Source organism: Trichosurus vulpecula, chromosome 1 (genome assembly GCF_011100635.1).
Source record: "Trichosurus vulpecula isolate mTriVul1 chromosome 1, mTriVul1.pri, whole genome shotgun sequence".
Classification (NCBI taxonomy): domain Eukaryota; kingdom Metazoa; phylum Chordata; class Mammalia; order Diprotodontia; family Phalangeridae; genus Trichosurus; species Trichosurus vulpecula.
The window spans coordinates 64929430-64957148 of record NC_050573.1 but is presented as its reverse complement, the minus strand read 5'-3'; the positions used below and the strand labels follow the sequence as shown (position 1 = coordinate 64957148).

Sequence of the window (27719 nt, the reverse complement as noted above, 5' to 3'; positions counted from 1 at the left end):
GTTCATAGGGAGAGCAGGAGATGATGGATTGTTCACATGTGGGAACACCACCATGTCTCCATATCTTGTAGGGCTTGCCATGCTGGCTGTCCTCCCAGGGCCCCCGAGAAATTGGGGGCTGAAGGGGCAGGTCTGTATCCTGCAGAGTTCAGAAAGCAGATGTAGGAGCCTGGGCTTGGCCAGCTGCCAGGCCGTAGTCCAGAGGTTGGACCGTCAGGTTCATACTTTAGAATGATAGGAGCTAAAAGTGGAGAGGTAGACGGGGACCAGAATGTGGGAAGCCTAAAACACTAGGCTAAAGAAGCTGGACCATGTCAATGAAATGAAATTCAGCAAACAGCTATTAAGGGCCTATTATAGGCGGGGTATTGTACTAGGTTCTGAGGACACAAAGAAAACAGCCCCTGCCCACTAAGAACTTAGAGTCTATTGTGAGGGGTTTGGGAAGGATACAAAAGGTACCCAGTCAAGTAAATACAAAATCTAGGGGATACAGGGACTGAATTCTGAGCCTGGATGTGTGATTTCATTGGTCCAGGGCAGTGGTCATCAATCTTATTTGGTCTCAGGATCCCTTTATACTCTTAAAAATCATTGAGGACCTTCCAAAGAGGTTTCAATTATTCAGGTTTTATCTGTTGATATTTACCATATGAGAAATCAAAATGTCTTAGTATTATTCTTAAAAATAGGCTTGACCTTGTGGACCCTACCTGAAAGAGTCTCAAGAACCTCAAGGGCTCTAGACCACATTTTGAGAACTACTGGACTAGGGTACTCCCAGGTGAGGAAACCTTCCGTACCAAGGCAGGGTAGTATTTTCTCTGTGTAGTCTTAAACAATTGCCTGGAGCATTGAGAAGTTGATTAACTTGGCCGGGGTCACACAGTCAGTATGGGTCAAAGGGGAGATGTTAAGCCATGTCTTTCTGGATCTGAGGCCAGATCTCTCTCTAGCTTCTATGCCAGACTTCCTTGAAGTAATCACCAGCTAATTTCTGGAGGAAGAGAGCTCTGTGTGCCCTGGGGAGCCATTGGAAATGTGCTCTAGATAGATTGTTCAGTGCTCTTTGGGGGTGAGGGGAGAGGGAAGGGAGCTGCGGAGATCTCTGAGCCCTCTTCTTGTTCAGGCTTGATCCCAAAGCTGGCTTTCCCTAATGTTGACGCCTGCTAATTCTGTGCATCCCCTGCATTTGCGTGCATCTCTCCTCCAGGATGTTACCCATCACGGATCAAGTACTGAGAGTGCTGAGGCTTGAGAAGACATCCTTCCGCACCTATGTCATCTCTGCACTGCTCCTATCCCTGCTTTTCATCTTCTTCCGCCTCCTCCTGAAGGTCATCCAGGCGTGCTATCGATTTCACATCACCTGCCAACGATTACGATGCTTTCCTCAACCTCCCCGGAGGAACTGGCTCTTGGGCCATTTGGGCATGGTAAGAGTTGGTCTTGGGATAGGGAAAGGGGATGCCCGTCCAAGAAAAATTCCTTTGCAATTTGCCCACATCTTAAGCCAAGCCCCTCCCCAGCCTCCAAATGGTATTGTTTTATTTCTGTGGCACTACCTTGACCTGGTTCAAATGAGTATCTTCATGTTTTATAACTGACCAGTCTAGCCCAGGATGACACTCCCCACCCTCTTTCTTCCCTCTAGCATAAGGGGATGAGTAGAGGTTGGGTTAGAAGATGATAATAGCAGAGTGGAATGAGCATTGGATTTGGAGCCAGAGGAATTGGGTTTCAATCCTGTTTCTCTCCTTTACTACCTTTTGGAAAGTCACTTAATCTCTTTGGACCTCATTTCTTCATTTTTAAAATGATGCAGTTGGACTAGGGGCCTCCCAGGACTCCTTCTAACTATAAATCTATCGTCCTATGACCTTTCATAAGAGGCCGTATGGAGATGGCAAATTCATCTTGGAGTCAGGAAGAGAGAATTGGGGAGAGGATGTGGGTGGGTTTCAAGTGCCACTGCTGACACCTACTGGCTGTATGGCCCCTGGAATGTCTCTCACCCTCTTAATGCCCCAGGGAAACTCTGACAGTTGCTGATATGCATTCCTGTAGAGAAATGTCTCACCCTGAGTTCAGGACCCAGGTGAAATAACAGATTCAGACCACCCCCTTGGAAAAAACCCAATTCCTCCTTTAATTTTATGCTGACCTGTTGTTGGGCAAATCCCTTTCTGTGAGCCTCAGTTTTCTTCCCTGTAAAGTGAGAAGGGGGTTGTACTACATAGTCTTTAAGGTCCCAGCCATGCCTGACATTCTGCGATGCGTGAGAAGTAATTAAGGACCTGTCTTGAAATCCAACCATCCTCCCAGCTGCAAGAACTCTACCTTCATAGATGATTTTTGTTCTCATTCTCTATACATTAGGTAGGTACTTAAACATGTCCATGTTTAAGTTCCTAAAAATAGGGCCTGTTTCATTTTTGTCTCTGTAACTCCAGTGCCCCTCAGCACAGAGTTTGGCACATAGTACATAATTAATGTTTGTTGATTGATCGCTAGGAGACCCAAGCTTTGGTACTAGGCAGAATGAGCTGGAAACATCATGAGCTTTTTATCCCTGAAGGGCCGGCTAAAGGACTAGCTTTGCTGACTGGTCTCAAGGGCCCCAGAGGGAAGGGGACTGAATTGGGGGCTGGTCTGAATCAAGGACGGGAGGCAATCTCCTCTAGGGGAGTTCAGAGAATGGATGCAGGAGACCAGCTCAGGCCTTGCCATGGCCAGCTGCCTGGAAGGGGCTAGGCAGCAGTCCAGAAGGCAGACAGCCAAGGCAAATCATTATTATGTTATTGATATTCATTATAGAGGGCATTTTAATAAAATGTACACGCGCTTTAGTAAGTGATGAATGTGCTAGTGATGAAAGTTATAATGACAGGTTATTAGACCATGGAGCTGTTAACCATTATTTCTCCGTGTTCTGGGGACTAGCGCTACAGGTTGTTGTGCTTCTGAAGTGCCTCTTCCCCCTCCTGGTCAGCGAGGACCCAAGCCCCAAGCTTGATCACATGTTGGCCTTCTCCAGTTACCTGTTTCTGAAAGCCCCTTTGTAAGTGGGTTGCTTGGAATCCCTCTTCTCAGTTCCTCTTCAATTCATCTTTCACTTAACTGCCAGTCTTTTCTTCCTACACTGCTAGACATAGATTGTCATGGCCCTCTTCTGCTCAAAACCCTACAATGCCTCCCTATTATTTACTCTTTACTCTGGCACTCAAGGCATTCTGCAACCTGGCATTACCTTACATTTCTTTTTTTTCTTTCTTCCTTTATAGTATTTTATTTTTTCCAGTTATTTCAATATTCATTTTTAGGAGATTTTTTGAGTTCCAAATTTTTCCTTCCTCCCTCCCCTCTCTTCCTCCCCAAGATGGCTTGCAATCTGATATAGGCTATACATGTACAATCATATTAAATGTATTTCCACATTAGTCATGTTGTGAAAAAGGAATCAGAAGAAAAGGAAAAAACACTAAGAAAAAAAAAAGAGAAAATAGTGTGCTTCAATCTGCATTCAGATGCCATAGTTCTTTCTCTGGAAGTGGATAGCATGTGCCAGCTTGAATCTTCTGGAATTGTCTTAGAACATTGTATTACTTCGAAGAGCAAAGTGTATCAGAGTTGGTTATGACACAGTGTTGCTGTTACTGTGCACAATGTTTTCCTGGTTTTGCCCACCTCACTCAGCATCAGTTCGTGTAAGTCTTTCCAGGTTTTTCTGAAATCTGCCTGCTCATCATTTCTTACAATAGTATTCCATAACATTCATATACCACAGCTTGTTCAGCCAACCCCCAATTGATGGGCATCCTCTCAATTTCCAATGCTTTGCCACCACAAAAAGAGCTGCTATAAATATTTTTATATGTGGGGTTCCTTTTCCCTTTTTTATGATCCATTTGGGATACAGACCTAGTAGTGGTATTTCTGGGTCAAAGGGTATACACAGTTTTATAACCTTTTGAACATAGTTCCGAATTGTTCTCCAGAATGGTTGGATCAGTTCACAACTCCACCAACAGTGCATTAGTGTTCCAATTTTCCCATATCTTCTACAACATTTATCATTTTCTTTTTTTTTCATATTAACCAATCTGATAGATATGAAGTGGTACCTCAGAGTGGTTTTAATTTGCATTTCTCTAATCAATAGTGATTTAGAGAATTTTTCATATGACTACAGGTACCTTTAATTTCTTCATCTGAAAACTGCCTGTTCATATCCTTTGACCATTTATCAATTACTACCTTATATTTCTAACCTCATCTTACCCTGTTCCTCTTCAAAATGTGTTCCTGTAATGCACAGAGATGTACTACCTCTTAAGTTGGGAAGGTATTCCCTCTCTCCTTATCTCTGCTTGTCAAAATCCTTATCTTCTTTCAAAGGTCAGCTTCAGGGGAGACAGCTCCTCCACAAGGTCTGCCCTGACCTCTCCTGGTAGAAGAATCCTCTTCCTTCACATTCTGATAAATGATAACACTTTCCTCTACATATAATAAGAGGTAGAAATGGGGGTAGGAAGGAATTTGATCAACCCTATCCCATTTAGAAAAACTCCATTTTATTGAAACATCCTGTCTAATTCTATTCAGTGGGATTCAATCACACAGATGGTAGGAGGGTGGGAGAGGGTCTTATTCATTTGGTTTTAGCTTTACAGATAAAGAAACTGAGTCACAAGTTTAGTGATTTATCCAAGGATACACATATAAAAAACCTGGAATTCAAACTAACTGTCTGATTCCAAATTCAGCACTGTTTCTTCTACATCATACTTCTTTATGATTTGGGAAAAGGAAGAAGAGTAGATATGAGGAAACCTGTTAGGAGACTATTGGAGGAGAAGATTCTGGGAAGATGGCAGAGTAGGTCAGAAAACTTTTGGTTCTTCAAATATCCTACACAAAAAAAGACAGAACATCACCTCAGAGGGAACATAGAGCAGTGAAAATAAACAAAAGTCATGTTCTCCTAAGACAACTTGAGAAGACTCCCAGGAAAGACCCAACCTCCAGGGGCTGAGGTTTGGCCCAAGTGAAATATATAGTATAAAATACCAGTATAAAATACCTGAGAGTATATCTGCCAAAACAGACACAGAAACTGTATGAACATAAACAAAAACCACTTTTTATACAAATAAACTCATCTAAATAAATGAAATAATATTTATTGTTCATGGGTAGGCAAAGCTAATATAATTAAAAATGATAATCTTACTTCACTAATCTATTTATTTAATGCCATCCCAATTAAATTACTAAAAAAAAATCTTACTGAGTCAGAAAAAAATAATAACAAAGTTCATCTGGAAGAACAGAGATTAGGAACTTCGAAGAAACCAGGGGAAAAAAAGATATAAAGGAGGCAGATTCAGTAGTATCAGACCTTAAACTATATTATAAGATGAAAGCGTTGTTGGAGTACAAAAAGTATAATTTTGATTTACTTTAAATTAAAATTTTCTTGTATAAACAAAACCCACAGCTAGGAATAGAAGGAATGCAGAAAACTGGGGAAAAAAACTTCCATAGAAAATCTCTCAGATAGGATGTGATTGGGTTGGAATATTTGCTGTGGTGTAATTTAGAAAAACATGGAAAGACTTGCATGCTATCTACCTTCAGAGAAACAGATGATAAGTAGAAATAAGTATAGTATGGTCTTACACATATATGTATATGACTATATGTATATATGTGTGTGTGTGTGTGTATTCACAGATATCTATGTATATGTGTATCTACATCTATATCTATATCTATCTATATTTATGCTTAATTGTAGCCCTCTTTGGGGCAAATGGGGGGAGGGAGGAGGAAAATAAAGTAAAAAATGCACAGCAGAGAACAAAAGAACACCTACAAGGAAGGAAAGAAAGGCTTGGTTTTCTTGAAATGGAAATTTATTGTTTTATATTGAATCTTCTCATGTTTTGCTGTGTACATGATGGTGTTTCCCCCTCATTTTTGTATTTAAGTTTAAAATAAAAATATATTTGGTTAATTAAAAAAAGGACACTATTGGAATAGTCCCGGAGACAAGTTGGAAGGAGAATTCAAATTGTTCTGCTTGGCCACAGGGGTGCTAAATAAAGAGGTAAATGGATAAGTTGCAGAGAGGAAGGTTTAGACTGACATGAAGTAGGTGTTCTTAACCTTGTGAACTGGACCCCTTTGGAAGCCCAAAGGCTATGAACCCCTTATTAGAATCATGTTTCTTTTAAAAAAAAAACAAAATTGATGGAAATGCTAAATTTCAGTTGGAGGTTAGTTAAATTACTTTCAGTTAGAGTTATTGAAAAGGAAGATGTAAATTTTTTTTTCCCATACAAGATCATGGACTCACTGAAATCTACCATGGTCCCTTGGTTAAGACCCCTTGACAGAATGGGGAAATTTCCTAACAATAAAAACTATCCAGAAGTGTAATAGGAGGGTGGTGGGCTCCCCCCCTCCCCAGAGACTGATCATTTGGTAGGCATAATGTATAGATAGAGGGGCTTCCCATTCAGGTACAGATACTTTGGGATAGATGCCAAGTCCTTCCAAAGTTGGAAATTCTCTTCCAGTTCTAAGATTCTCCAATTCCTTAATCCTACACATAGAGCAATCTAAAGTCACATCAACACACAGTCCCCACCAACAGTAAGGGAAAGAATCATTTCTTCCCTGAGTCAACGTGGCTCTGGATGAACTTTTGGATCCCAGATCTCACTGACATCTCACTGGGGTTTGGAATTGAGCCTGGTTCACTACAGGCTATGTCAGCAGCTGCCTATGCTCTGGCAGGTCCAAACTTGCCAAATGGTTTTGAGGATTGGGCTGGTGTTGAGCTTGTCACCAGAGGCTTAGTCTAGATAATTGCAGGGACGCTCAGCATCAGAAGGTTGAGCACCAGTTCATGGGTTTGGTCTTTTTTTCCAGCCACAATAACTCACCAAGACCAGCTACTAAGGTGTGAATGGGTTGTTATCAACACAGTTGGAGCAGACTGTCCACACCAATGAAATCCCAGGTCCTTGACATGAAATCTCCAAAGCAATGAACACATGAGATATAAAGGGAGGCAAATTTAGACTTGACACAAAAATGAGCTTTCTAGCAATGGATAGACAGGTTGCTTTGTTGAAGTAGAGGCAATTAGAAGGCACAATAGATAGAGAACTGGGCCTGGAGTCAAGAAGACCAGAGTTCACATGCAGCCTCAGACACTTAACAGCTGTGTGACCCTGGGTAAGTCACTTAATGTCTGCTTGTCTCAGTTTCCTTAACTATAAAATAAGTATATTAACTGTACCTACTTTGCAGGATTTTGTGAGGCTCAAATGAAATAATATTTGTAAAGTGCTTTGCACTGTGCCCGGCATGTAGGAGGGGGTAATCTAAATGTTTATTTCCTTCCTTCCCTCCTTCCTTCCTTCTTTCCTCCCTTCCTCCCTCCCTCTCTCCCTGCTTCCTTCCTTTCTTCTTTCCTTCCTTCCTTCCATTGATCCCTTTGTCACTAGAGGTTCTCAAGCTAGAGACCAGAAGACTGTCCGTCAGGGATACTGTAAGTAAGGACTGTGTATTGAGTGAGAGGCTTTATTAACTAATTTCTAAAGACCTTTTGAATTCTGTGGTTTCTATTGATAAGGGGTCTATTACAGGAAGTACAAGTGGTAGGATGCATAGTATAGTGCCAAGACTCTAGGCTTGAGAGGAGGACCTTGGTTTGGATCCCATCTCAGAGGCTTAATACCTGTATCACCTTGGACAAGTCACTTCATCTCCATCTGTTTCTGTTTCCCTGTCTATAAAATGAGGGAGTTGGCCCAGATGACCTCCGAGGTACCTTCCAGCTCTATGTCTATGATCCTGTGCTATGGGAGGAGAACCTTGTAAACTTTGTGGTAGATATGAATATCTTGATATTATCAATGAAAGTTTCATGCTGGAGATGTAATGTCTGTTGCCTCTTATCTTTCTAATGGTCAGGCACTTTTTTTTCATTCAACAAATTTTTATATACCTTGTGCAAAGTGCTAAGCAAGATGTGGGGGATGCCAAATGTGTAAGATATAGTGTCCTGCCCTCAAAGAACTTATAGTCTAGTAGGCGGTTCCTATTATTATTATTATTATTTCAATATTAAGTGGATGCTAATGATTTTCTCAGGAGCAGATGGGAGTTTTGGTCTTGTGGAGAGAATTCTAATTCAGTTCAATAAAAATTTATTAAACACTTATGTGAAAAATGCCTGACATGTTAATAGGCACTTAATACTTAATAAAAAGTTTTTTATTTAAATAGAAGCTTAAGAAATAGACTGACTATAGGGAACTCTGTTAGGTGCTAGGTGAAACATGACCCAGTCCCTACCCTCATTCCCTCAATGGGTTGAAATGATACATATTCAGATATGACAAAGGGGCTGGACTAGATGAGCTCTGAGACCCCTTCCAGTTATATATCTATGAGCCTCTGAGCCTGTGAATGTAAATTCCCTGAGAGCTGAGACTGTTATGTTTTGTCTCTTGGATCTTGAGAATTAACAAAAGCGACTAATTGTTCATCAATAACTGCCGACCTGTGTGCCTACGCTCTCATCTGCCCAAAATCTTTAAGAGAATCCATCTATAGATGAATCAAGAGTGTCCCCAATAAGAATATTAGTAGGAAGAGGCAAACCTTCAAAAGCAATAAGCAATGATAGACAACATTTTTACTATCATTTTTACTATCTCGCAATTATCTGAGAGATGTACAGAGTGTAAAATCCTGTTGTATGTATTGCTTGTTGATTTTTAAAAAGCATTTGATTCAGTAGAACCACCTTAGAGACTTAAAAAAAAAACCCTAACCTAACAAGGTGCTTCCCATCCATGCATCAAAATCAGTTCGGCTTCCTTCAAAGATGTAACAACAAAAATTATCCTGTCCAATGGCCTTTTCTAATAAATAACAGGTGAGGCATAGCAGGGAGATGGATGCTCATCAAAGGTGATGAAGGTGATCTGGCACAAAATTCAGGTCAAAGAGGGATTGCTTATCTGTGAGTGGTGTTGTCCTCTAAAATACGTTCCTATTTGCTAATGACCTTGTGGCTAAAGGCAGTAAAGCACAGGATATTGCAGTCTTCTGGAAGAGATTTGTCATTGCTCACTCAAGGGAATTTGAAGCCTGTCCATCCACACAGGATAAACAAACAAACAAACAAACAAACGAACAAACAAAAAACACCAAGTGGATAAAGAATGTCTGTTCAGATTTCACTATGCATATGGATGGACACCTCGTAGAACTTGTGTGTGTGTGTGTGTGTGTGTGTGTGTGTTTGTGCGTGCGTGTGTGTATACATATATATATATACACACACACACACACATAAAAGACAGTATTAGTAAATGATGATCTGGGTCCAAAGTTGAAAAGGAGGAGGGAAGCAGGTGGAGAGGAACAGGCTGAAATTCTTTCAGGAAGTTGCAATGTCTGTAATGGACCCCATGCTTCCCATTAAAGTATAACACAACTGCGCCACACCCAGATTTTTTTTTTTTTGTTTTTGCTGTTGCTATTGTTGTTACTGGAGAGGAAGGGTCCCATGTGTAGCTTATGTGTATATTCACATGAATTTGTCAAAAGTGCAGCTGTACAATATAATGATCCAAGACATCTCCAAAAGACTTATGTTGGAAAATGCTGTCCACATCCAGAGAAAGAACTATGGAGTGTGAATGCAGATTGAAGCAAACCATTTTCACTTTTTTTTCTTTCTTGTGGTTTTTCCCTTTTGTTCTGATTCTTCTTTCACACCATGAATAATGTAGAAATATATTTAACATGACTGTACATGTGTAACCTATGTTAGATTGCTGTCTTGGGGAGGGAGAAAAATTTGGAACTCAAAATCTTATAAAAATGATTGTTGAAAACTATCTTTACATGTAATTGGAAAAAATAAAATACTTTTAAGGGGAAAAAATAAAGCGAGGAAAAAAAGGAGCAGCCTGAGGGCTACCTGGATGCAGGAGCTTTCTTCCCTCATCAGAGAGGGGATACTGGATTAGAATTATCTCTCTCTGCCTCCCTAAATATTGCTAAACTAGGGGAAATAATTTTTAGCTTCACACCACTTTCTTGATTTTATCTCTTAACCAGAAAGGAGTTCCTCAAGCTATATCCAAAAGCTTGACACACCTCCCACCAAATGCTAGTCACACAGTATCGAAAGAATAATAGAGGATAAACCCATTTGTCAAAGACAATAGCAAACAGAAACCAGAGAAGTTATACAGATTAGAATACACCAGACAATACACAGAGTAAATGGACTTTCCTGGGGGTGAGATATTTTAGCTCAAGTTAAGAGTCTCCAATCTTACTCAAGGGGAAATTCTCCAAGATCTCTAATGTGGAAAGCTGAAGTAGGGAGATGCTCAAGGCATGTTGGCTAGGTGTTCTCTTCCTCCAGGGTCCTTTCCCTAAAGAAGACCCAAAACAGCTTATACCCTTAGAAGTCAGGAAAAAAAAACAACTCTCTTTTCCCAAGTTCTCACAAGCACCAACCTTCACACAGCCCTAGGGCTTCGAGTCATTGCTTTGAATAGTCGTTCTCTTCAGGAATATGGAGAACATCATGCAAATACCCAGGCTAGAGCACCAGGTTACAAAAATTAAAGGACTATATTTCCAATCTAACCTATTGACAATATTGCTATATGATGGTAGGATGTGGGATATCACTGTCCTGAAGTAGGTAAGATGGGCATCACCTGGAGGGCAGAGGAAGGACACATGGCAAATGAGAGCAAGTTTTGACATGACCAGCGAGGAACTCCAGAGAAGAAATGGAGTAAAGTACATTAATTAGGAGTTGGGAGACAGGAAGATACATGGGCTGGCTGCATGGCAAAGGCAGGGGAGGATAGTTGGAAAGCTAGAGCACTCCAATGGCATCCCTACAGTGTCGAGAGAAAGGAAGAAAGGTCTCCAACACATTTGGTAGCTCTCCTATGGCTGGTTTTTAGGTCAGAGTTGCACAGGATGCCAGGCAGGCATGGAATGGTTGTGACCTGTATCCAGAATTGATGATCTATTTGAATATTTGAGTATTAATTCAATTTGAGAAACATTAACTAAGTGCCTATAATATACAGAGAGCACTGTATTAGAGCCTAGGGGAAGAGAACAAGCATTTATTAAGTGCCCACTATAGGCCAGTCTTTGTGCCAAGTGCTTTACAAATACCATCTCATTTGATCATCACAACAACCCTGGGAGGCAAGTGCTATTCGTATCCCCATATTTACAGATGAAGAAACTGAGGCAGGCAGAGGTTAAGGGACTCATTCAGGGTCACAATGCTACTAAGTATCTGGGAGTGGATTTGAACTCTGGTCTTCATGCCTTCAGGCCCAGTGCTCTATTTACCACATCATGTAGGGGACGTACATGTTTACTTGCTTCAGAAATCTTGAGATCATAGAACAACAACCCTTTTTAGAGGTCATCTATTCCAATTCATTTATTTTACAGACAAGGAAACTGAAAGCCAGAAAGTTAAGCGACTTGCCCAAAGTCACACAGGGAGTAAGTGGAAAAACCCAGATTTATATTAAGGTCCTATGACTCTAAGGTCTTGGATTTATCCTGCCCTCATGGAGTCTACATTCTTGTAGAGGGATAGAACACATACATAAGTATAATACAAAATAACACAGGATGAAAATTTCCAAAAATCCAACTCCGACGCCTCATCTGGGTATGAAGGGGACACTGTCCTCTAGTTAGGCCAGCAGAGATCAAATTCTGGAAGGTTCTCCCAACCTAGAAAGCCTTTGAGGATGGGCTGGAAGGTGAACTGTATATCAGTCATCTGAGGATTAGGATGAGCTGAATTCAGAGCAGGTTCTTACTAGGAGGCTATCCACCTGATGATAGTTCCAGTGGCTCATGTCCCTTAAGGCACGGGTGTCAAACGTGTAACATGAGCTCTTCCCTCCCCTTGGCGGAAACCAGATTGAAATTTAATTGGGAAATGTTTAACAAAATAAACAAAAAGAGAAAAAAAAAACCATAGATAATGTTAAGATGTGGTTGACTGAGTCAATATGCCCTGCAGGAAGCTTTCTGTGTGGTTTACTGGCCCCGTTTCTATTTGAGTTTGGCATTTTTGCTTAAGACATGGAGAGACTGCTGTATGTATTTGTGTAGGGATGGAACCATGTGGATTAATTCACGGTTCCTGAAGTATGTGACAAATACATAAAAAAAGCATGGCCAAAGCCTGATGTGAAGTCAAGAGGGGAAAGGTCATTACCAGTTGGAGCAGGGAGCCAAATCATAGGTGATTCAATACGTTTCTATTTAGCATTGGCATTGGCATGGTGGAAGACTGCAGATGTTTAATAAATACAAACAAGAAAGGCAGGTAGTGTACAGGATAGAGTCAGGAAGGCCTGGGTTAAATCCCACTTTTGATGCTTACTTCTTGTACATCCTGGGCAAGTAACCCAGACAACTTCCCTTTTCTACTTAGTGGTTATAATCTGTGTTGTGGAGGACAGTCTCATACTAGGAGTTTCTGAAACTGACAAAATCAAAGATTCTCTGTGTACGAGGAACAGAGGAAGAGGACTTGGGTATGGTTTAGCCTGAGGGTTGGGGAGGGGACATGACACCGCTCTTAAAATATTTATAGGACTGTCATATGGAAGAAGGGATAAACATTCTCTGTAGCGCCAATGGGTAAAAGTTACTGGGAAGATTTAGGGGTAAAAGAGACCTGAGCGATCAGTTTGTGCAGTAACCCTCATTTTACAGAGAAGGAGGTTCAGAAAAGGGAAGTGAGTGAGCAAAAGTGACAGGTAGTATGGAGCCCAGATGAGATGGCACCTAGCTGCTCTGACTTCAGATTCTGTTTCAAATCACCAATCACAGTCAAGGAAGTGCTTTCTAATGGCTAAATTAACTAAATAATGGAATGAGCTGCCTGAGAGGCCTTCCTGGGTACCCAAAGTGGTTGATACCATCCCCTTGGCGGGTTGGACCAATTTAGGGGGGCCATAGTATTCTCGGCTGCAATTGGTGGGATGTTGAATACAAATAAGGGGGCAGTAGAAACATAAGGAAAGAAAAGAAGAGAAAAAAATTTTTGAAAAACTGTTCGAATATGTTTCATCTGTTGTGTAACAGAGTAAAAGTCAATTATTACATTATTTTCCAAACAAACACACAAAATGCAAGTTATAATGGATTAGTGGTCAAGAGGTCTTAACAAGCACATGTTAGCAGGCCAGTGTGTCTCGAATTGTTGGGGAGTCCAGCATGCATTGGAAGGAATATGTAATGACTTGTTTATAATACATACTACATGGTTACATGATGCAAAATTTCAATGCAGGAGAAAAAAAAACCAAATTTCCAAAAAATTATTAAATTTAAGATGCATCATTTAAAAAATATTTTATATATTTTTTGAAATGATGTAAATTTCAAAAAAAAAAAAAAGCTATTAAGGAGTTAAAGAAAGTAGATTTCCATATTTTTTTGAAAAGGGGGAAGTAGGCAAATAAAGTTGGGAACCTTTGCCGTGGACAATCCTTAAGGTCCTTTGCTGTTCTAAATTTCCACTAATTGCCATGGTTCTGTAGTGAGCTCCCATTCCTGGAAATATTCGAGGAAGGTAGGAAGGAGGAAAATAAGCATTTATTAAACATCTACTATATGCCAATCACTGTGCTGAGTATTTATAAATATTGCCTCACCTGCTCCTCACAACAACTCTGGAAAGCAGGTGGTATTATCACCCTCATTTTATAATTGAGAAAACTGAGACAAACAAGTGACATGTAAGGGTCACATGTAAATGTCTGAGGCTGGATTTGAACTCAGGTCTTCCTGACTCAGGCCCAGCACTCTATCCAATGGGCCACCTCGGTGCTTTGGGAAACTAGATGATCATATGTATGGAATTGGGTGGGAGCTTGGATTGGATGCCTTCCAAGGCCTGGTCCAATTCCAGGCTTCTCTGATGAGCTGGGGTAAGGGAGTGGGGGGATGGGAAGGGAAGGCTGGAGTTAGCCCCATTCCCCTGAGCCCTGAGGCCTGGGGGAACTGGTGGCTATCTGTGTGATTGATTGCAGTACCTGCCCAATGAGAGGGGCCTCCGAGACGAAATGCAGGTCCTCAACAAAATGCACCATGTTGTCCTTGCCTGGATAGGGCCCATCCTGCCCCTGCTGGTCCTGGTACACCCTGATTATATCAAACCCCTCCTGGGAGCTTCAGGTAAGTGCAACAACCCCTTCCCAGCAAGCTCAGAGCCAGGGCTGGGGTGGGGGTGGTGGTGGTCCTGCTCTCTTCATTCTCTAGCTTTGCAGTCTCTTCCCTTTATGCTTTCTATGACAAGCCCCCATTTCTCTAGCACAGATACTCTTCCCCTTTTCTGCATCATGGATCCTTTGGCAGTCAGTCTGATGAAGCCTATGGACTCCTTCTCAGAATAATGTCTTTAAATGCATAAAATAAAACACAAAGGATCACAAAGGAAACAAATTTTATATATTATGTATACATATATATATATAGTTAATATTGTGGTTATTCTATACAATGTTCTCTTGGTTTTGCTCATTTTGCTCTTCATTGTTTAGTGAAAATCTTTCCATGTTTTTCTAAAATCATTGGGTTCATCATTTCTTATAGCATGGTAGTATTCCATCACAGTCCTATATCGCAACTTGTTTAGCCATTCCCCAATTGATCTAATGGTAGCCATCTCTAGGGTGATGGTTGGGAGGGAGGGAAGAAGAAAAAAAGAAATTTACATAACAAATTTGTTGTATCTTTGATAGTAATAGCAAGTGGTGCACAGTGGTGCACAGTAGATTAGCAGTTTTGCGTGCAAACGTCTTTTTTTTTTTATTGTACTACGTTATGGAAATGTTTGTTTTATTCCATAAATTAAAAATAAAATTAAAAAAAGAAATAAAGATATATTTTTTTCTCCATCCAAATTCTTGTATCCCCTGAAATCTGTCTACATATCCTGGGTTACTTCCTCTAGTCTTTGCATTTTCCTAAGTGCTTTCCCCATGGCAATCCTGTGAAGGTAGGTAGCATGAGTCTGATTATCCTTATTTTACAGATGAGGAAACTGAGTCTCAGAGAGGTTCATAGATTTAGTGCTCCTAAGACACAGGCACACAGTCACACTAGTAAGTGTCAGAACTAAAATTTGAACCTAGGTTGTCCTAACAGGATGGTCTTTCAGGTTTTTCCCAGGTCCTAATCTATCATCCCACAAAGTGTATTAATGTGCCTGTCTTTTTTCTTGGTTGTATTAAGGGAGCAGCTGGGGACCTTAATAGAGTGTGAATTGGACCTGTAGGACATATTTCAGAGTTCTAGCTCATTTTATGCTTGAGGGTCTGATGTGACTCATTGGAGATAGTTTCCCATTTCTCTGAAGGTGTCATAGGGGAGGGAAGAGGCGGTATTGCCTTATTTTGCCCAGTGTTTCCTCTCAAAGGCCTGGGATCTCTATACTGCGCCCTACCCCAATCATCCACTTATCTCTTCCCTCTTATTCCCTCAACTCTGACATTCTGTTTTCTAAGGGCCCTCCCAATTCTAACATTCTATGTTCTAAGGTCCTTCTGAGCTCGAACATTGTGTGTCCTAAGGGGTCTCTCAGCACTGATATTGTGTGTTCTAAGGGCCCTCCCAGCTCTGACATTCTGGATTCTAGGGGCCCTCTTAGCCCTGACATTCTCTGTTCGAAAGAACATTTACTACTCCCTCCCTACTTTGCGCTTAACATACAAGTGCCAGAGAAGCCTCCATTGTCAAGTTGGGTTGACCTTGAACCCTGCTGGCAGAGTAGATGATGAGTTCCAGGGGCCTCTGTTCTACTAGGGCTTCTCCACCTACTAGAAGTTCTGGGCCAGGTCACAGGAAGTGTCTCAATGGTGAGCTATTGCCCAAGATGGTTGTTTTGTGTCCCATGTTGTTTAGCCACATTGTTGAGAAGGAACTCCCTTACCCCTTCCCTGGGCCCGACTGGGCAAACCACTCATTTGCTTCCTATTTCATAGGTCTGGAATCACACATTTTAGGAGAAACTAGAGCCCTTCAAGGCTCAGTTTGAGGGCCATCTCCTTTGAGAGGCTTTTTCCTAGTTGTGCTACTCCTTTCTTGGAAATTATTTTGTGTTTATATTGTACTTATCCTGTACTTCATTCCAATCTAGCTGTACCTCCATTCCCCAGCTACAGGGGAAAAAGTGAGGTGCTGTGGGCTAGAAGTAAGGAGTACGCTATTTTTTATTAGTTCTGTGACTCAGGGGTCAAATCAACCTTCTTAAAACTTTGGATTCTCATCTGTAAAATGACTGGCAATAGGATTAGATTCTCTCCCTTCCAGCTCTGACAGTCTGTATCCTAAGGCCCCCCAACCCTGATGTTCTATCTTCTAAGACCCCTCTTGGCCCTGACATGGTGGGTTCTCGTTTGTGTTTGAACATCCCTTCTGGCTCTGACATTCTCTGAGAGGAGTGTGCATAGAGGACAGGATGCTGGGTTTAAATCCTGCCTCCGACATTGTTTTCACATCCCTTCCCGTTAGAATGCAAGCTTGTGGAGAGGAAGGATTGTTTCATTCTTTCTATCTGGATCCCTAACACCTAACTCAGTGCCTGCCACCTAGTTAATAAATGCTGTTGGTCAATTTCAGCTCTGACACTGTGTATTCTTTAGCTCTGACAGTCTATGTTCTAAGGGGCCTCCCAGCCCTGACATCCTGTGTTCTAAGGGCCCTCCCAGCTCTGACATTCAGGGTTCTAAGGGCCCTCCCAGCCCTGACATCCTGTGTTCTAAGGGCCCTTCCAATTCTAATATTCTGTGTTCTAAGGTCCTTCTGAGCTCAAACATTTTCTGTTCTCAGTGCTCTCCCAGCACTGACATTGTGTGTTCTAAGGGTCCTCCCAACTCTGACATTCTGGGTTCTAGGGGTCCTCTTAGCCCTGACATTCTCTGTTCTAAAGGCCCTGCCAGCTTCAGTATTCTATATTTTCCGGTCCTTTCTGGCTCTGGCCATCTATAATCCTAATTTTGGGTCCGTGTTACCAAACTTCAGGTTCCCCTCCCCTCCACTTCATCTCCATGACACAAAACCTGATTGCACATAGCAGAAGGGGCTGAATTGAAGTCCTTCCTCAGACACTTATTGGCTATGGGGCTACTTCAAGTCATTTGATTTTTTTCAGTGCCTCACTTTCCTTATCTCCAAGTTGGAACTAAAAAAAAAAGCTTCAATTATCCTCCACTATGAGGTTGTTTTGAGGAAAGCATTTTGCAAAACTTAAAGCAGTAGATGAATACAAGTTGGGACTATTTCCCATCGGATCCTTGCAATGGACTCCTGAGAACAGCTGGGAAAGAATTCTATCTTCATTCTATTGACGAGGCTCAGAGAGATGACATTCCTTGTCCAAAGTCACAGACTAAGTCACTGCCAGAGCTAGAACTGGGCTTGCCAAGCAATTATTAAGCACCTCCTATGGACAAGACATGGCTTCTCTATACTCACTGGGCTTTTGATTACTATTTGTGCCTCACTGCTGACTCAGTGGGAATGGGTGTGTTGGGTTGAATATATTCTCAAACTGATGGAGCAATCCAGGACCAGAGAGATCTGCTGGGTGGGCCTGCTTGAAGTCCCAGTGAGTCAGCACTGGGAACAGGAATGAAGTCGGGGGGACCAGTTCAGAGGCTTTTGTGCACAGTGCCTTAGGCCTATTATGGGGCCATCTATCTAGGACCCCACCCTGGGACAGATGCTAGTCAAACAGGATCTGGGTTCACCATCATCTTCAAGACAAGTTATATTTTCTCAACTCATTGGGGACTCTGTTCTGATTTTTTTTGGTGTATTGTTATCATTTGGGATTGTCTTTAGGTCCTTTGGGCTGTATACATATATAAATGTATATGGCAGCAGGAAATATCATAGCCTGAACTTGAAAAGAAGTCTTTAGTGAAGTGCCCCAAGGATGTATGTTTGGCCCTGTGCTATTTAACATTTTCATCAATGACTTCAATGAAAGCAATTTTTAATTTATAGACCACATGGTCTATAGATAGCTTTCAAAATGTCTGTGAGCTTTTATTGGAGAAAAAAATGGTATCTTTATTTTCACTAACCTCTAACTGAAATTTGGCATTGACTTCAATTATGGAATATAGGCAATAAAATACTATTCTTAGAAGGAGTCCATAGGCTTCACCAGACGACCAAAGGGGTTCACGAAACCAAAGAAATGACAAACCCTAGGCATAGAGGTCACACTTATCACATCTGCAGATGACTAAATGCTGGGAGAGATAGCTACCATGGATGACAAGAGTCAGGATGGAAAATCTTGGAGATAAAGTTGTCCCAATCTGCTGGAAATCTGGGTCCCATGTCTCTGAGCAACTCAGGGTCCTTCCTAGAGCAGAGAGGTGAGAATTTTGAAACTTGGAATGAAACTGAATAGGGATAAATATAAAGTCCTATACCTGGGTTCAAAAAACATCTTGTCATTTCTACTTCCATGATATCTCTTGCATCTGATGCCTTCTGTCTACTCTTACAGCTGTCAGCCTAGTTTCTCTCTCTGCCAGCCTCATCTCTCACATAGGCTATTGCAACAGCTTCTTAACTAGTCTCCTGGCCTGAGGGACCTCCCCACTCCAGTCCATCCTATTGTCATTCAGTCATTTTTTCACTTTTTTGTGACCATGTTTGGGATTTTCTTGGCAAAGATACTGGAGTGGTTTGCCATTTCCTTCTCCAGCTCATTTTACAGATGAGGAAACTGAGGCAAACAGAGTGAAGTGACTTGCCCAGGGTCACACAGCTAGTAAGTGTCTGAGGCCAGATTTGAACTCAGGAAGATGGGTCTTATTGATATCAGGCTCAGTGCTCTATCCACTGTACCACCTAGCTGCCCAGTCAATCCCACATACTGCTACAAAAAGTAATTTTCCTTAAGCGTGGATATGAACAGGTGATTCCTTTATTCAGTCAACTGCCCTGGTTTCCTATTGTCTCCAGGATCAAATATAAACTCCTCTGTCTTGCCTCTAAAGTCCTTTACAATGTGGTCCCAACCTCCCTCTCCAGCCTCATTGGATGTTGCTCCCCCTCCAACATTTTGTGATTCAACTGAATTTGCCTTCTCTCTGTTGTTGTCTCCATTCCTTTGCACTGGCCATCCCTCATACCAGTAATGAGTCACCTTGTTACCTCCATCTCTTAGGAGTCTCCTTCCTTCAAGATGCAGCTCAGCCATGACTTTCTACATGAAGTCTTTTCTGATTCACTTGCTAGTATGTGGTTGTGGGTGTGTCTATGTATATAAAATACACAGTGCCTGTTTTACAGATGGCTAAAGTCTTGGAGAGGTCACAGGATCAGAGATTTCACACTCTGTACTATTTTTATTACATATATAATATATATTATGTATAACATATACATATAAATATGCACATACATATTATATATGTATCTTTCTCTCTCCTTTATGGTCTTATCCACTAGTATTGACATTCACTCTAAGCCAGGAGGGCCCAAAATACAACCATTAAGTGGAACTTGGGCAGGGACCTATTGTGGTCCAATCTATGAGTTTCAGAGTGATCTGGGTTTAAGGTTTTATGGAAAGAAAGAAAGAAAGAAAGAAGGAAAGAAAGAAAGAAAGAAAGAAAGAAAGAAAGAAAGAAAGAAAAAAGAAAGAGAGAAAGAAAGAAAGGAAAGAAAGGAAGGAAAGGAAGGGAGAGAGAGGGAGAGAGAGAGAGAGAGAGAGAGAGAGAGAGATAGAGAGAGAGAGAGAGAGAGATCTAGCCAGGAAACTCCAAGATAAGTGAGCAGCTTCTGGCCGCTAAAATTTACCTTTCTGTGGAGAGAAGAAGGGGAAGGAGAGAGGCAGAGGGAGAGGGAAAGGATGAACTGTGTTACCCAACTATCTGGGTCCCTTTTCAGGCAGCTCAGTCTACTCAAAGGTTGTGCTTGTCCTTTGTTTTCGAGGAGGACCATGACATCAGGGAAATGATGACATGACGTGCAGGTGACTTTGATGTGAGTGCTGGAGGGCTGTGCAAGGTCACCAGCCTCACTTTCTCCTCCAGAGACATCTAGGTCCAGTGTCCTGATATTCATCAGGATGCCTAGAGATGGCCCAAGATGCAACGGGAGACCCTGGTCCTTTTAAGCTAAGGCCTTTTCATGTACTCACTTAGAGTGAGGTAAGACCCATTTAGTGAATAGGCCTCTTTAAGAAGTGAGTCAAGGGATGGTCCCTTCAATTAGAAAAAAAAAATCAAGCTGGGAGGGGAGAGTAAACGTCAATGGTGACTATTTCTCTTTGGAATAGCAACCCTGATGGTCTTTCCCTTGACTTTCCCTCTTCCTCGAAAACGAAGGACAAACACAACAAGAACGATATCTGCTAGAATACAAGCTTCTTCCTAGTAGCGATTCTTTCTGTCTTTATACTTATAGTTCCAGCACCTAGCACAGTACGTGGCATGTCATAATAATGATTAGCATTGTATGGTGCTTCAAGGTTTGGCCAAGAATTTCACGAATGCCAGCTTACTTAATTATTCTCCTGGTTCTGCTCCCCTCATTCTGCATTGGTTCATACAAGTCTTCCCAGTTTTCTCTGAAACCGTCCCATGTTCCATTATATTTATAGACCACAGTTCATTTAGCCATTCCCCACTCAATGGCATCCATCCCCTTCTTTGCCTACTTCTTTGCCACCATAAAAAGGCTCCTACAAATATAAAACATTTAGAGAGCCATCATAACTATTTTGGTACATATAGGGCATTTTTCTTTCTTTGATCTCTTTGGAGGTATTGGCCTACTTGTGGTATCACTGGGTCAGAGGTTTAATAACTTTGTGGGCATAGTTCCAAATAGCTTTTCTGAATCCGTCCATTATTCTTTACTGCTGGTAGCCCCATGTGCTTAGGCCAGACTAAAGACACATTTAGTGTTACCATCAGCACTGGAAGGGAGAGGAAGCAATCCTATGGGGTTCCTGTCAGTTATTGCAAGTGTTAAATGGAAATCTGAAACATCTTCTTACCTTCCTTTGAAAAAACAAAACACTGTTTCCTAAAATGGCACCACACAGAGGTACTTTTTTTTTCTCTACCAAAGATTCACTGACTTGCATTATTTTATTTAAAATGAAAATGCTATTTTCTCATCAGAAAAACATGGCGAAAATGATATTACAGAATTTTAATAATCACTGTTCACTGTTGCATCCACTCCATTGATGAAATCAATATATAACTTCTGATTTGCAGTTCTATACACTCCATCTTGGGATCTAAAGATTCAACTGAATCTTGGGATTTGCTGGTGATCTGAGTCAAACTCATAGCTTGGATTTAAGGGAATGGATTTTTTTTTTGTTGGGAAGAAGATTGGATGAGTGGAGATTGAGGAGTCAGTCTGGAGGTGGATACAGAGACTGCTGTCAAGGAGGGGGAACCTACCTAAGCAGATCTGGCAGAGGCCACATATCTGGTGAAGATAGGGGACTTGGAAGCCACAGGATTAGGATCATAGACCTGTGGCGGAATCCTTAGACACTCCTTGTTCTTTCCCCACAGCGGCCATTGCTCCAAAGGACAAGCTCTTCTATGGCTTCCTGACACCCTGGCTGGGTGAGTAGGGGGCAGATTTAGGCCTCTGACTCAGGATATGGAGGCTGGGCTGGGGGGGAGTGGGACAATAATGAATTTTAGGGGAGGGACAGGTATGTTGACATGTTCCTGACTCAAGAGGGAGGCAGGCAAGCCTCAGGGTAGCTGAATTGCTTGACACTCCTCTGTTTTCATCACCTTCTCTCTTACCAGGGGATGGGCTGCTGCTGAGCAAAGGAGATAAATGGAGTCGGCACCGGCGCCTGTTGACCCCGGCTTTTCACTTTGATATCCTTAAGCCCTACATGAAAATCTACAACCAATGCACAGATATTATGCACGTGAGTCTTCTTCCTGTTCCTTGGGGGCAATGGGGTGTTGGATCTGAAGCCTGAGGGCCTGCGTTTGAATGTTGGCTCTGCCCCTTCCACGTGTGCAACTTTGGGTAGCTGCTTCTCACTTCTGGGTCTCAGTTTCCTACAGTGTAAAATGGAGCAGGGCCAGGTGTGTACCTGATGATTTCTTTTTAAGTTCTCTCCCAGTTCTAAATCTGTGATTCTGTGATTCCCCTTCTTCAGATCTCTTCTTTCTGCCCTCTCTTGTACCATCCCTTCCACCCTTTTTGGGTCTTGGTGGATACTGCTATGCTTTGGTTTGCTACCACGAGGCTCGGGTGCTATTGTTGGCAGGAGGCATGCCATCCCTTACCAAGGATATTGCCTTTCTCTTGGACAGGCCAAGTGGAATCGTTTGGCTGCAGGGGCCATAGTCTCTCTGGACATGTTTGAACACATCAGCCTCATGACCTTGGACAGTCTGCAGAAATGTGTTTTCAGCTATAACAGTGACTGCCAGGAGTGAGTAGTTACTTAGCTTCTGGTCTCAGCTGTCCCAGGGGGGCCTTGATGATTGGGAATCAAGACTGGTGGGGAGAAGGGAATCACCAGCAACCTGAAGCTTACTGTACCTCTTTAGGGATCCCCTTAGATGTGGGTGCAGGATTGCTCTTTCCACACTTTTACCACCCCCCCCCCCCGCCCCAGCCCCGGGCCCTGCAAGGAAGGAGGAAAATAGGATCATATATGACTCTAGAGCACAAAGGGATCTTAGAAGTCATCTAGTCCAACTCCTCCCTACTGGTCCCTCTCAGCTCTGACGCTCTGTGTTCTAAGGACCCTCTCAGCTCTGACATCCTGTGTTTTAAGGACCCTCCCAGCTCTGACATTCTATATTCCATGGTTAATTCCCAGGTTCTAATTAATTCTAATTCCCGGGTTAGAATAGGTTTAAGGCAGAATGGCCAGTTTGGGAGAGCTTAGCTCATTTCCCCCCTCATGCTTGAGGCTGCTGTTACCCATTTGTAACCTTGTGCTTCCTCTGCCCTGCAGGAAGATGAGTGACTACATCACAGCCATCATTGAGCTGAGTGCCCTGGTAGTGAAGCGCCAGTACCGTATCCACCACCATCTGGACTTCATCTACTACCGGACAGCGGATGGGCGGCGCTTTAAGGAGGCTTGTGACACTGTGCACCACTTCACTACCGAGGTCATACAGGAGAGGCGACAGGCCCTAAACAAGCAGGGGGCAGATGCCTGGCTCAAATCCAAGCAGGGCAAGACCTTGGACTTCATTGATGTGCTGTTGCTGGCCAGGGTGAGCCAAGGGCCTAAAGTCATGGTCAAAGCCTGACTTTGACTTTATGCCATTTCTCTGAACCATTCCTCACTCATCATCCCCAAGCAAATCCTCTTTCTTCTTCCTCTCCTCCCTCCATGCCTCTTCCCTTTTCCCTTCCTTTATCTTTTCTTTCCCTTCTCTTCTTCCTTTCCTCCTCATTCCTCTTCTCTTCCTCCCTTCTTCTTCTTCTTGCTCTCCTTCCATGCTACTTCTTCCCCTTTATTTTTGTCCTATATATGTGCACATTGTCCCCTATTAGAATCTAATCTGCTTGAAGTCAAGGGCTATTTTGCCCTTATCTTTGCTCATGGCCTGACACACAGTGGCTCTGAACAATTACTTGTGGATTGATTCCTACCTTCCCTTCCTTCTTCTCTGCTGTTCCTTAACTAGGCATTGGGTAGCAAGTGCCTTCTATAGCTGGTTCTAGAGGGCGGGCCAGGCATCTGCTCCTGGGATGGTCTTTGCTTCTACTAGGCAGAGGTGGGGCCAATTGCTCACAACTGGTACTCCTTCTAGGATGAAGATGGGAAGCAGCTGTCAGATGAGGACATCCGAGCAGAAGCAGACACCTTCATGTTTGAGGGTGAGGACACCAGGAAGAGAGCCAGGGTTGGGAAAGTCAAGAAAGAGGAGGAGGTTCACAGAACCTAATTGAAAGGGATACTAGAGGGCATATATTCAAGCAGAGTTCCTAGGTCAGAGGGATGGCAGACCTCAGACTGATGTTTGACCTCAGTCTGAGAATCATTTTGAGCCTAAGATTGAAACATAGTGAGGCCTCCTGTTGAGGACAGATTAGCTAAGAATTCAGGGGGATCGTGGGTTGCAGGTTTGATTTAGGGTATTCCAAGGCCTTTTTGGGCCAGCCTCTGGCCTCATCTAAATTGTGTCTAGTTTTTCCCTAACAATATTTGGGTGCATAAAGTGCTTTCTTTCCAGGATGTCTAAATGTTCCCACATTAAAAATACCAATAGCTTACAAGTCTATCCCATTTAAGGTTTATACTATACTTTGGACTCTGAGAGGCAGTGTGGTTCAGTAGACAGAGTACTGGATTTGGAGGCAGGAAGACCTGGGTTCTAATCCTGCCACAGATACTTCTTACCTGTTCAGCCTTGGGCAAATCTGAGCCTATTTTTCCATCTTCTTCAGTTATAGCACCTGTCTCTCACAGTAGGTGTGAGGACCCAATAAGCATGTAAGAATGCTTTGTAGTTTCCCGGAGAAGTGCTATATAGATGTGAACTGCTATGGTTATTTTCTTTACAACAGCCCCCTTGAGGCTGGTAGCAAGATTGTTCTCCCCACTTTACAGATGAGGAAATCGAGGCTGAGAGGCTCAATCTGGTGATCCTGTGATCCTCTGACTTGCCGAAGGCCAACTGTCGGTCGGTAGGCATCAGTGTTCAGATTCAAACCTAATTTGGCTATCCCCATTATATCTATCCATTTCACTGGGGGCATATCTTAGGTCAAGTGAACCTTTCCCATGGGGATATAGCCAGCTAGTGGTGAGGAGGAGAGTGAGAAGGGGCATAGGAAGGAAAGGGAAGAGAGGCATGGAGGGAGGAGAGAGGAAAGGATTTTTCTAGGGGTAGTGAGTGAGTGAGGGTTGCTATAGAGAAACGGCATGAAGTAAAAGTCATTGTTGGACCAAATCGAACGTGCAACCCACGAACACCCTGAATTCTTAGCGAATCAGTCCTGAACAGGAGGCCTCACTATCTTTCAACATTGTTTTCTAATCGGGTAGTTCTGTGCTCTTTATTACTGCTGTTGGATTAGGCAACTTACCTTGGTGTCAGCCTTTTTGCATTCGCAGGAGAAAGGGTGTCCAGGCAGCAAAGTGGACAGTGGACAGGGGTTTTAAGGCTGCGTGTCTTACCCACTTTTCTGGAGGCCCTGGTGTTGGATCTGGGCATCACTGGCATCCATGGAAAAGGGGTAGAGATGTTCTTTTTCACATGACCTTGTTCTTTCTTTTCTCCTCTTGTCTCCCTTCTCAACTCCCGCAGGACATGACACCACATCCAGTGGCCTCTCTTGGGTGTTATTTAACTTGGCCAGACACCCTGAATACCAGGAGAAGTGCCGAGAGGAGATCCAGGAGATTATGAGAGGGAGGGAGACTGACGAGATTGAGTGGTGAGTGCTGGATGCTTCCCTGGGCTTCCTCTCTTAGCCTGACACACCCACCAGGAAGGGATCCCACTAGGGAGGCCTTACGTGACTATTGACTTCCTTTGTAAGTGGACTGGGCAGCTGAGGCAGTAGGTGGAATGGAAAGTCATTCCTAGTGTTGCCTCTGGCACCCCTCCTGGATTTTCCTTCTGGCACCTCTCCTGGAATTTCCCTCTGGGGTTGGGTGTGGGGTGGAGGAGGTAAGATACCAGTCAGCCTGGGAGGGAAGAGAGGTTGTTTGACAATAGTGACTGAAAGGAAGGAGTGGGTGGGCCAAGGTTGTCTCAGCTCAGAGGGTTGAGGAGGAAGAGGGTGATGAAACAGTGAGCTAGAGTGAGGTTGGATGAGTTTAGATTCCCAGGGAAACGAAGGCCTTGAGTGGGAAAATGTGGCCCTGGGGTCTGAGTCAGCCTTCACTAATAGCCAGTACAGCCCTGGCGTGATGTAGGGAGGGAGGGAGGGAGACAGAGGCATTGTGGGGTGGGGTGGGGAGTGACAGATTCCCATCAGAGCTGTTAAAGCTGGAATGGACCCCAGAGATAGAGACACTGTAGTCACACCTTGAGTCAGTGGCAGAGATGGTCCTAGGGTCCCTAATACTTGGCTAGGGGACTGGACACAAAAGGTCACAGGCTTGGCTTCTCCCCAGGGATGACCTGGCCCAGATGCCCTTCATCACCATGTGCATCAAGGAGAGCCTTCGCATCTTTCCTCCTGTCACCCTCATTTCACGCCGCTGCACTGAGGACATCAAGCTGCCTGATGGGCGCGTCATCCCCAAAGGTACGAACCTGAGCCCCGGGAAAGAGACTCCTCAGGGACCCCTGTTCAAGTCAGGCTCTTGTGAGGGCCTACTCTGTGCCCATTCAGACCCAGGAACTGGATGGGGAGGTAGCATTTTATAGTCCTTATGGTATCCTGTGGGGAGATGAACCAGGCACACAGGAAATAGGTAAAGAACCATTCATGGTTAGATTGGATAAATGCCAAAATGAACTTTGGATAATGGGTGCCATTTGGAGTTCTATTTAATCCAACAAACATTTTTAAAGTAACTACTGTGTGCAGAAAAAATTAGAAAAGACACTGTTCACATCCTAATGGGGCTTATGGTTTAGAAACCCATAAACATGAACCATAATATACAATATTATATAAGAGAGTTCTAAAATGAAGTGCCATGTAAAATCTGAGGGAGAAGGTTGTTAACATTTGGGGAGAAAGGAATCAGGGAAGACTCCCTGGAGGAGATAACATTTGAGTGGGACTTTAAAGGATTGGTAGAATGGGTTAACAGTAAAAGAGAGGAAGGTGAGGGCATTCTAGGATTAGGAGAACTTAAGCAAAGGCATAGAGGTAGGAGAGTACAGAAGATGCATGGAATGGGGTGGAGTTGTTCAGTTTGGCTCAAGAATAAAGTGTTTGGGGGCAGCTAGATAGGCTCAGTGAATAGAGCACTGGCCCTGGAGTCAGTAGGACCTGAGTTCAAATCCGGCCTCAGATACTTGACACCTACTACCTGTGTGACCTTGGGCAAGTCACTTAACCCCAATTGCCCTCTCTTCCCCCCTCCAAAAAAAAAGAATAAAGTATTTGGAGGTGAGTCATAGGAGAAGAGGATGCAAAGGTAAGGGGGCACCAGGCTATGGAGACCCTCGAATGGCAGATAGAGGAGCCTGAACTATCAGATAGCAAGTGGTAATAGGGAGCCACTGAAGATTTGGGGTAGAGGAGGGCCATGACTATAGGTCTTTGTGAGGAAGATTATTTTGGCAGCAGCATGAAGGAGGAATTGAAGGGAGGTTATTTGACTATTTTTATAGAAGAGCTAATAATGGGGATGAGTAGATGGACTAAGGTTATGAAAGTCCAGAGGGTTGATAAGGAAAAGGTATAAAAGTTGTGTGTGTGAGATTGATCAAACTTAGATTCCCACTGAAGTGGAGGACATGAGTGGGATCAATATGGCCCTGGACCTGCCCAAGTGGGTGTGGGAGACCTATAAGGGGTGAGGGGGTGGAGGAGAAGGCCACAGAGAGACCCTTGAGAAACATCCATATTGAGGAGTTGAGAAGAAGATGGAGATAGAGAGGGAATTAGGGGGGTACGAGGAAAAACAAGAGTGTCAAACGTCAAGGAAGAGGAGATGA

General features: G+C 43.0%; 1 protein-coding gene across 1 annotated transcript in view; it reads left to right on the top strand.

Moving 5' to 3' along the window:
- Positions 1–1214: 1214 nt before the first annotated feature.
- LOC118850704 (cytochrome P450 4F22) overlaps positions 1215–27719 on the top strand; it is a 36991-nt gene continuing 10486 nt past the window's right edge. The window contains exons 1-9 of the mRNA XM_036760296.1: positions 1215–1436; positions 14139–14283; positions 21672–21725; positions 21918–22045; positions 22440–22561; positions 23093–23360; positions 23904–23970; positions 25404–25533; positions 26219–26352. Coding sequence (XP_036616191.1) covers positions 1215–1436; positions 14139–14283; positions 21672–21725; positions 21918–22045; positions 22440–22561; positions 23093–23360; positions 23904–23970; positions 25404–25533; positions 26219–26352 — 1270 coding nt within the window. The remainder of the gene's footprint in view (positions 1437–14138; positions 14284–21671; positions 21726–21917; positions 22046–22439; positions 22562–23092; positions 23361–23903; positions 23971–25403; positions 25534–26218; positions 26353–27719) is intronic.